This window comes from Phragmites australis, chromosome 5 (assembly GCF_958298935.1).
Source record: "Phragmites australis chromosome 5, lpPhrAust1.1, whole genome shotgun sequence".
NCBI classification, from domain to species: domain Eukaryota; kingdom Viridiplantae; phylum Streptophyta; class Magnoliopsida; order Poales; family Poaceae; genus Phragmites; species Phragmites australis.
This window is the reverse complement of record NC_084925.1, coordinates 17,881,492-17,891,934: the sequence shown is the minus strand read 5'-3', so window position 1 is coordinate 17,891,934 and position 10,443 is coordinate 17,881,492. Positions and strand designations below refer to the sequence as shown.

General features: G+C 47.4%; 3 protein-coding genes across 6 annotated transcripts; all 3 read right to left on the bottom strand.

Annotated features, from left to right (window-relative positions):
- Positions 1-1,274: 1,274 nt before the first annotated feature.
- Positions 1,275-2,092, bottom strand: LOC133918869 (uncharacterized). The gene is made up of 2 exons (XM_062362958.1): positions 1,724-2,092; positions 1,275-1,498 (listed from the first exon to the last, which is right to left on the bottom strand). Exons 1-2 carry the CDS (start codon positions 2,087-2,089, stop codon positions 1,454-1,456), a joined length of 411 nt encoding a protein of 136 aa, XP_062218942.1. The 5' UTR covers positions 2,090-2,092; the 3' UTR covers positions 1,275-1,453.
- Positions 2,093-2,293: 201 nt separating this feature from the next.
- On the bottom strand, positions 2,294-6,367 carry LOC133918866 (uncharacterized). 4 transcript variants are annotated; one of them, XM_062362956.1, is made up of 7 exons: positions 6,156-6,367; positions 5,847-5,999; positions 4,524-4,670; positions 4,067-4,219; positions 3,480-3,602; positions 3,227-3,370; positions 2,294-2,430 (listed from the first exon to the last, which is right to left on the bottom strand). In XM_062362956.1, exons 1-6 carry the CDS (start codon positions 6,282-6,284, stop codon positions 3,293-3,295), a joined length of 783 nt encoding a protein of 260 aa, XP_062218940.1. In that variant the 5' UTR covers positions 6,285-6,367; the 3' UTR covers positions 2,294-2,430; positions 3,227-3,292. The 4 variants fall into 4 exon arrangements, with proteins under 4 accessions (XP_062218940.1, XP_062218939.1, XP_062218938.1 ...); XM_062362955.1 differs by having other exon boundaries at positions 2,328-2,469; XM_062362954.1 differs by lacking the exon at positions 2,294-2,430 and adding an exon at positions 2,536-3,030.
- A 2,850-nt stretch (positions 6,368-9,217) lies between these two features.
- On the bottom strand, positions 9,218-10,186 carry LOC133918868 (uncharacterized). The gene is made up of 2 exons (XM_062362957.1): positions 9,423-10,186; positions 9,218-9,335 (listed from the first exon to the last, which is right to left on the bottom strand). The coding sequence occupies exons 1-2, from the start codon at positions 9,966-9,968 to the stop codon at positions 9,285-9,287; spliced, it is 597 nt and encodes a 198-aa protein (XP_062218941.1). The 5' UTR covers positions 9,969-10,186; the 3' UTR covers positions 9,218-9,284.
- Positions 10,187-10,443: the final 257 nt, after the last annotated feature.

Sequence of the window (10,443 nt, the reverse complement as noted above, 5' to 3'; positions counted from 1 at the left end):
CTTTCATACAACAAGGTTAGAGTATGTTGGAGGCATCCAACTTTACTACTAGAAGTCTTTTGCAATATATAGCCACTAGGTAGAAGCAGTAGAACTTAAATTACATCCTCATTTAGCATGAATAGTTATATAACCTAGTTATATTTTATACTACAATCAGCTTCTTATTGCCAACAGTAGACTGCAAAACTTAGCTAGTATAACCATGCAAAATCCCTATACTCCCGCAGATGCATCGTGCCTAGGTCACCTAGGGGCAGGTTTGTTTAGGTTTCCTGGAAGATATTGTGCGACCTCGGAAGTGTAGTTGCCATGTATCAAGGGATTTCCTTGATAGATCGTTTTGCAGCACCACCCGTGAGACATCTTCGGGTGGTGTGACAAGCCCACGTACCGCGGACGTAGCATGCCTAGGTCACTGGAAGGCAAGACTGCCTAGATTTTCTTGAATGCATTGCGTAGTCTTGGTAGATATTAAGGCCCACACACCACGGGCGCCGCTTATGCCTAGGACACATGGAAGACAGATTATGCCCAGGGTGCCCTAGAAGACATTGCATAGCTTCGGTAGTGTCTAAGCCATACCCCGGGGGATGTCCTCGGTGGCGGAGATGCCGCGATCTGAGGAATGCTGTCGCAAGGAATCCTCGTTGCACGACATGCCTACACACCGCGGGCGTAGCATGTCTAGGTCACCTGGAAGGCAAGATTGTCTAGATTTTCTGGAAGATATTATGTAGCCTCGATAGTGTGTAGATACTGGTTATTAAGGGGCTTCTTTGGTAATGTAGTTGTGACGCTTCCGAGGGATTTCTTCGGAGGCGTGACAAGACCACACACCGGTAATCATTGCTTGTCTAAATCTAAGGTCACCTGAAAAGGTTTTCCGGAGAATAAACTTTATTCTAGTAGGTAGTGAATCACATACATTACGAGCGTAGCATGTCTAGGTCACTAAGATCGTAACTTGCCTTTGTGATCGCACCTGACAGAGGTCGATGCGCTCGGTGCACAAGCAAAACGTTGTGTGACAGCATAAGGCAAAGCACGACATCAGAGGCGCTACACCGGCGTACACGTCTTTCAGCACGGTGACGCCACTAACTTGCATGGTCGGGAGCGAATACAGCATCAAGAGGGGTTTTGTTCGCCATGCTCCTACCACTACCAGAGTTTCATTTGGGATGAAATGATCAAGCGATCGACAAATAGCACGAGTTTCGCTTGTAAAAACAGACTCCGGGCCCATTGCAGTACCATATCGTCGCCGGAAATTTACGTTCGGAAAACGAATTGTGACGGATTTTATTGCATGCCTAGCCCAGGACCTTGACACATCTGACTAGAGGCAGTTTATCAAACCGAGAAACAAAGACGTAGACATGAAGCAATGAAACAAGGAGCAGTGCTGCCCTACAACACCGATGTCACCACCGTACACTGACTGCCTAGGCTAGAGCATGTCCCTTAGCACTGAGATTGCCGCGGCATGCTTCTCCTGCAGACAAATTTCGATAAGTCTCGGTTAGACTACATTCCTGGGTTCAAACGGTGTTCAAATATATTTGGACGAAAACGGTCCGACAAGACCGGTTACTGCAAAATTCTCAAAACGACTACCGTTAACAGATATGCACCCTAGATATACACAAAACTACTCGTGCCAGCTCAGAAGCCAGAACTCTGTCCCGGACCAGCTCAGAAGCCAGAGAGACGTGCTCACCTGGTCGCGAACTCTGTCCCGGATGCCGCTGCACACCGGCCGGCCGCTCTCATCGTAGAGTATCATGCCGCTGAACCGCGGCAGCTGGCACTTGACGCCCATCAGCACCCTCCTCTGCCATATCGGCCGTGCCGGCGTGCCGCCAGACACGGCAGCCCCCTCCGCTCCACCACGTTTCGCGCCCACGGCCGCCAGACCCACCACCACCTTCTCCTCCACCTCCAGCACGTCGCCTCCCAAGATCCCGTACTCGCAGCCGCTACCCTTCACGCCAGCAACCTCGTCTGCGCCTCGCCGCACTGCCCGGTGGCCGCCGTCGGTGTAGAGCTTCTGCTTCCATAGAGCCACGGACAGGCAGAGTCCCATGATGCGATGTCAGCGATGGATCAAGGTGCAGAGGCAGCAGCGTGGTGGTGGGCTTCTTATGGCGAGTGATGACAAGGGTTGATGCACGCACAGGACGCCCGTGAGCCTTGCCGTTTGTAGTGATCGAGTGTTCGCTTGGAATAATGCTCACTCATTTACGCTTCACCGTTATTCGGGCGGCATGTGTGACCGCGCCCAGCTAGCTGGTGACTGGTGTGCATGTGAAGCATGCCCAGCTTGACGGCGAGCAGCGGTGGAGTAATCTTCACAATGGGCTAGATAGGCTGTGGCCATACGAGCCGCTTGTGCCGACGTTCACCGATCCATGCGACCATGCCTGCCTGGAGCTCAAGCAATCAGCCAAAACAAGGCATGCATCACTGCATAATGTAATAATTCTGGTAAGGACTCTTGAAAATAAACGGAAGTTCATCATGAGCAAAGGGTAATTTTTTAACTACATTTTTATTGTTCAGAGAAAAAATATTTTCATTTATGAAATTTATTACAGAAAGTTATTAATGCTTTATGCTGCTTTATGCAAACTCATTACACCTGAAATGCCTTAAAAGACGCTGTACAAACGAACATGGACAGACACTGGTGATGAAAAATTACAAACAGAAATATGAAGGAATCTAGCCTTTAGAGCATTATTGAACAACAACAACTGCAGGAAAACGCTCCTTTGTCCATCGAGTATTGGCTTCATCCGAGACATTCTTGGGTCACCAGCTAAAGATCTCTAGATGGTCCTGTGGTCTGCCCTCAGTCCCCATCACAAATCTTAACCAGCATCTGACATTACCGAGGACCCATAGTAATGAAGACAAAATCTCATGGAGCCCATAGTTTCACACCACAAGCTAGCGCATTATAAATCTGTATGTATCCATCAGCGTATTAATATTTCCTAATTGGGAGGTGCTTCAAATGTTATTCTGAAAAGTAAAAGGTGCAGTCCTTGAAAATTTGAGGGCCCGAATTTGCAGTGTTTGCCGCATTTGTGCAGTTCAATTTCTAGCAGAACTTAAAAGCACAACTAATATTTTGTACAGTTCAGTGCTTGAATTTCTAGACTTCTAAAGAGGAACAAATCAACTGAACAAAGCAGAATTATGGAAACTCAGCACTGACCTGTCAAAATCTGCCAGCAGAGTATCCAGGATAACAACCAGCTATTGGGGAAGATAATAATGACATCTAACTGCGAAAATCAGGAGGCACTGTTTCTTCTGTGAAGTACTCTTTTCGCACTGTCTTGGCATCACAAAATCTTACCTGATGTGCAGGAGCATTAACAGTAATAGAGGATAAGATTACCTACATCTGTACATCATTTGATAAACTATTAAAAATGAGAGAAGTGTTTTAGAGAGACAGTACTGACCAGGGAGGCATATGATTTCAACAGAGGTTTAACAATCTGCCACAACGGTTGAAAAACAAATGGTGCGTCGACAAAAAGAACTTGGCCAAGCCGCTTTGGGTAGTAATAGTAGAATACATCAATCTGGGAATAATAGGAAATCAATACAGACACTGAATAATTCTTGTTTGCAGAAAGTAAGCATTAGGCGCAGCAGCCAGCAAGGAGGTTTCATGAGCCTGGAAATACAGGAAATCCATGCATGTACTACACCATTAGCACAAACTTTATGTCTGCACTTTGCAGAGCATGAACACATAATTCAGTTCTCCTTGAATCGATTTGCCCCAACATGTTTTCCTATAACTAGAAAAAAAATTCTAGTTTATTCATTACAATTTTTCTTGGAAATGGATCTAAACATTACTAATGATGTTTCTTTAAGGCAGTAATTATGTCATTTCACATTGTTTATCTCATTACAGATCAGATTGTGAATGTTTCACATTCGTCCAACAGCACAACAAGCATGCATGTTGTATATTTCTCCAACAGAACAGCAAAGAGACGATAAAGCTCTAAGTTATGTTTACCACTATCGAACTTACCAAAAACTTTAAGAACTGGAGATCACCATTTTCTACACGGAAACCTTGAAGATCAAAGATTCCAAGTATATTCTCTGCTCCCAAAGGAAGTCTATTTAATGCCTTCTCAACCAAATAGGCACACAGCTTTTCATTTTGAACTGGATCTTGTTTCTGTAAAAGTATATCACACATGAACAAGTAATATTATTGAGAACAAAATGCATCTAAAGCACAAGAAACATTAGTGAGTTACAAGGCAGAAGACATTACAGCTAAAACAGCTAAAACACAAGTATGCAATGTGATTTTAGAGCTGCTCTGATAAAAATTCTTCCTGGTAGTTTAACACAACATAGTGCTGTACTTTACTTTGTTCTTTGTGGTATTTTAATAATTGGGAAACTGTGTAGCCACTATCTACGTTAAGCATCATTCCTTGTTTTCTAAATCAAGATTAATAGCAAAAGAAACTTACGGAAGGAAAATGTTTGGCTCCCACTACAACTAGCACAGGCCTGCCATAGATGTCCAAAGAATCATGTACATATGCCTTGCCAGTTTGGTACAACCCTTTCACTGAGTCTTCTGATAATTGTGATACACAAAATTCCTGGCGCCATTTCTAATGCAGATGAAAAGCTTAAGGTACAAAAGGCATAAATAAATTCTTCACAATGTCAAGCATTTAATGGGTAAAATATTGGGTTTTCCGTGATATTGCAAACAATAAAGCTTGAGAGGTATCATTTCAGACCAACATTGCACAGCTTCAAAAATCAAGTGTGACAAACCCCCTCCAACAAAAACGAGTGATAAAATGCAAATAAGTTGGAACATGAATATGAAAAATTCTCCAGTTATGACTGTAAGTTTAAAAGAGAGGAAGATGGTAAAGTTCAACTATATCACTGTAAATTCCAACTTCCTCCACAACAAATTACTGCCATCAGTGAATAGACCATGGGGAATAGCACAAAATTTATTAAATCAAATGTTAGTCTACCAGAAAAGACACATATGGCATAGTTTCTACAATGAAAAAGTGCCTTAGATTTTGAATATGTAAAACTTGCTTGGGAAAATGTGCCTTTCCATCTCTTTCTCTCTCAAACACATACTGTTTTTAAAATTTCCGTGCATCTCTGCAAATTATCCAAACACTCCATTCCTACGTTTTCCCTACTTTTTGCATTTCTTTGTTTTGATCTTACATTCCTATCCATCATCTCCTATCCTTTGCCAATTCCTGGGGTTTCCATTTTCCTGCATTCTAATAAATCCCTGAGAAGAGAAGAGAGAGAAGAGAAGAAAAGAATATAGTTTAGCTTCTGTCACTGTAAAGTTCAATTTCGTTGAACTCAATACTTCTATCAGTGAATAGACCATCAGCGTAGCTCAACATGCACTAAACCTTCTTCACCAGAAAAGTAAACAAATAGCATAATGTTTGCACAATGACTTGAATTTTATGTTTATAGAAATTGCTTGGGAAAGTCTGCCCCCAGTGGACCAGTTCCTTTTATTGATACCATTGCAAGCTGCTGCTAACTAAAAGAATAATCTAACACAAAACTCTACTGCAGTTTTCTGTACCTATTGTGGATAATGACTTTAGTAGCCATTGCTTCAAGCGAGACTGAAACAAAAGGTAATCTAGGGTTTACAGAGAAAAGCTAAGATGAGAATGATAATGCAACAGAACCATAAATGTCTCGGATATACTGGAAAAACAAGAAATAATTCAAAACGGGGAAGGTGCTATTTCCAATTTTCTCTGCTCAACAGAGTTATAGGATACAATAGCCTTGGTCAGCTTAGCGACGGCTTCGTCGACTGAGAACTTGCGGTCCTTCAAGAACCAGAGGATCATGTCCTCATCGTCCCTCCCGTTCCTGCCTGTCGGAAGGCCCGGGTGCTCCCTTGCCAGCCTTTCTTTTACCTCCAAGACAAGCTTCACACACGAAGCAACAAACGCAAGGTATTAAGTGTTATTCTACCCTTAACACAATCTGTGAGGTCACTGCTGTCTTGAGGTAATAATTTCAAGGAGGTCGGGAAAAGTTCGAATCAACAGCTGAATAGTACATGGAGCGGGCGCGATGGCTACCTTGGAGGTGGAGGCGGCGCCACCGGCACCGGGGGCGACGCTGCAGCAGCGCATTGCTCCTCTCCTGGCGAGGCCCCGCGGGAGCGGAGGAACTCGGGCAACGGATCGGAAGGAGCAAGCGGAAGCCATCGGCTCCTTTTCCCCCTTCCTTTGCTTTCGTTGGAGTGGATTTCTTCTATTTGGATAGGAAAGGGGTGGGGGGGAACGCCGGATCGTCATTTCCTTTATCATCGCAGTTTCGCACGGCTCCGACCCACCTCACACCAAAAACCCCAAGCAGACGAATTGAGATCTCTAACCTCGAGTGAAAATGAAGTCAGTTGAATTCAAACACCTGAACGGTTCGATCTGAAATGGATGAAAAATATTACAGTTTTTTAACAGTGAATCACTATACTATTTTTATGAATAGTACTATCCATTTTGTGTTCAACTACGAATCGTTACAGCATATTTCACATTTTACTATACGTCTCTGCATTCACCCATCCCACTGCAGAGGATCCAGGTCCAATACAAACGAGTTAATTAATTTTTTCTACTCTAATCAATAACACATTTATAAAAGACACTCGCTCAAGATAATATATTAAAATAGTACCTAGGCTCCACATCAACTTGCTTATTTGTCACTTTGAGGGCTTTTTTATTATCACATGGCATTTTTTTCTCCTGCCGATGTGAAAACTAACCAGAAATGACACTTCTACCCTTATTGTGTTCGTATTCCTCCTCACTCCTCATCTCGTACATCTTGGGCGGCCCAACAGATGACGTAGCTCAGGAGCTCTGCCTCGTCAACGATTGGCGACGTCTGGAGATGCGGGAACGAGAAGCTCCACACCTTGCCCTCCCGTACCTCCACCTTCTCCACCCTTCAACAGTTAGTGGCGTCTGGAGCTACAGGAACAACAAGCGGAGGAGACGACAATCTCACCCTCAAGGTCCAAGCAAGCGTAGGGATCCGAGACCTAGCGCTCCACTAGCACAATGTAGGATCCTCCTCGTCGATTTCCTCTAGCCAGCACGCCCACTCAGCACAGAGTCACATCTCAGCATTGTGGTAAAAGGTGGGATCCAGCAACAGCACATCCTCAATGCCACTGATGAATGAGATCTCTAATCGCAGGTCCAAATCCACTAGCTCGTCGTCAGATCCAAAGGTGGTCGTGGCGATCTAACGCGGGGATTCGAGTTGGGGCGGCCCCATGGGCACGGCATTACTGGTGGCGAGGAGGTGGAAGGGTAGGCGGGTGACGTGGTCCCACACGAGGGACGTGGCAGCCATGGACTCGGAGGTGGAGGTGGAGACATCGTTGGCCACATCGGCATTGGCGGCATCCTCGTCCAACACATCAAGCTTGTTGATATGGACATTGGGGTTAGTGATGGAGCCTCTGCGACCCTCGGTGGTGGTGGTGGTGAGCAGCGAGTCGAGCGTGTGCGACCATGTCATCGAGGAGGGCATATGAGTTGGAGTCCGCCGTGTGCGTAAAGGAGGGGAGCGAGAGTGGGACGTAGGGAAGAGGGAGAAGGATGAAAGGTGCGAGTGGAGGACGGTGAGGGAGAGGAGCAAAAGCAGCGTCGCATCGTCTCACCGACGGTGAGCGACAACCATTGTAGTCAGGCTCAATGGAGGGACGGGGAGAGAGTCGATGGAACGAGAAGAGAGCTATGTTAGAGGGTAGAGTATTATTCTAGATTAGTTTTCATATCAATAGAAGAGAAAAAAAGAAAAATATCATGTAATAGAAAAAAACTTTCAAAGCGAGAAATGAGCAAATTTATATGAGATCCAGTGGTATTTATCACCTTATTAAAAAACCATAGCTTTTGAATTTGTGCCATTAACTAAGAGTGGTAGAAAAAATAAAAATTAACCCCACGCAAACCCCTCCTCTGTCGCGCAGCCCCCGTTGAGGCACCTCCGTTTTGTTTCCCCTGACCTTCCCCAAACCCAAACCACTCCCCTTCCCTGCCCTCACGGCGCCGCCGCCGCCTCCACCCCGACCGCCACGGTGGCTGCCGGAGTCCCCCCTCCGTTGGCAACCATCGCGCGCGCCGCCGCCCTCCCCACTCCGGTTCCTCCTGCGCGGGCGCATGGCCACCTCCGCCGCCGCTCTCATTGCCCTGCCCTTCCCGTCCTCCTCATCTTCCACCGACGACTCCAAAGAAGCCAAGTTCCTCCCGCCCCCACCACCGGCTGCTCCGGAGGCAGCCTCCCCGCCTCCGCAGCAGCGGCCGCGGCGGTGGCAGAGCCTGCAGCGCGGTTGCAACGTGCTAATGAAGGCGCTGGTGCGTGCGGAGGACGTCGACCAGGTTGTCGACCTCTTCGCCGAGCTCAGGCGCTCCGCCTCCAGAGCTGGCGTGGCGCCCAACGTACTCTGCTACAACACGCTCATCAACGCGCTCGCGGAGGCCGGCCGCGCGTATCAGGCCCTCTACGCACATGCCGAGATGCGCGCGGCGGGCGTGGCGCCCAACGCGTCGACCCTCAACATCCTTGTCTAGCTGCACGCGTGGCGGGTGCGATTCGAGGCCGCGTACGAGGAGATCGACCGGATGCAGCGGTGCGGGGTGGAGCCCGATGTCGGCACCTACTCCACGCTCATCACGGGGCTGTACCGCGCGGGGAGGCTCGACGAGGCGTGGGGCCTGCTCGAGCCGATGGTGGAGGATGGGCGCTGCTCAATGGTGCACACGTGCACGCCCATGGTGCAGGGGTACTGCCGCGAGGGCCGCATCGAGGAGGCCATGGAGCTCATGGCCGGGATGGAGCGTGTGGGTTGTCCTCCCAAAGTTGTCACCTACAATGTTCTGAACAGGGCGTTGTGTGACCATGCCGGATTTGATGAAGTCGAGCAGGTTTTTTGCGGGGCGTAGAACCAAGGGCTGGAAACCCAGTACAGTCACATACAATACTTTCCTGATTGTTATTTCGGATTCTGTGCCTGTATGAACGGTATATGGATAATTGATGTGTTACTGTATCAGTATGTGAATCTCAATGTCTCCAATGGCTGCCACTTTACATGAGGAACCATCATATCAATGGAATAATCAACTGGGAAGCACTTGCAAAGGTGCAAGTCGCTACGAGTACAGCTATAACAAGTGGCTGACTAGAGCCTACAGGAGGTCCCTGAGGGTTGTGGTTGTCCTGGCAGTCTTCTTTTTGCCCTGAAACAAGTTCTTTTTAGACGTCTGAAAAATGTAAGTTATTCAACACTGAATCTCAAAGTAATATCTATAGACTATAATGCTCACCTTGGATTCATATTTTCTTACTCTGCTTATCAGGTGGCCTGCTCTGTTCTGTTTGCTGCTCTGCAGGGGCTGGCCGTGCTCGTCATACAGTATGAGCCCGCTGAACCGTGGAAGCTCACATCGCGTCCCCATCAGTATCCTCCGCTGCCACACCGGTGTCCTCGGTGTCATCAGCGTCCTGCACTCCTCAGCTGTGTTCCGGTTGGTCGTTGCGCCCTTGAACATCGGCGGCCTCCCTTCTGTCACCCCGGGCTCAACCGTGACAGTTCTGGTGCTTCCACACGGGAACCTGGGCTTAGGTGCGCAGAGCCTCCTGCCCAGCACATCCGTGCAGTCGTATCCGCCTTTCTCATGTTTGATGCAGTCTGCCTTGCCAGATTTCTGTAACCTAGGCCGGCCGGAATTGTGTGCCTGAAAGACTAGGGCCTCTGGCTTCGACGGTTGGCCGTCGTTTCTTATGACGAAGAGCGCCGTGGGCAGGCCAAGCTTTGGTTCAGGCTGCCGCCTCTTGGACTTGCGTTGCAACATGGATATGCAGAGTCCCATGGGCGCTAGAGATAGAAGACTAGCTTTGGAGCTTGGACTGGGAGTTTAGACGAAACTGTGCATGTTGGCTGGTAGTTTGGATTGGTTATTGTTTTATGGAACAAGCAACCAAAGCATAAGCTGGGGAGGGAAGGAGTGAGCTAGCCGGGGAAGTAAAGGAAAGTAGATTTAAGCATTTGGGCTTTCTTTTCCTTCCGTGCGTAGGAGTATATATCCCAAGATTTGCTAAAGAATAAGTAAATTTGGGGGTGGAACGAATTGCTTCCTCCCAGGAGTAATCGAATTGAAGCATGGAGGGTTCCACAGCCGCCTTGGTTGCATTCGATGTGCCTTCCTTGCATTGTACGTATGCATTCCCAACTTTGGTAGCCGTTGCATGGAGGTGAGATGACCGCTTCTTTTTTAAACCATTTTCTTGGTGGACCAAGAACAATGACATGTTAATTAGGACAGCAGGTGGAATTTTTTTTTATGA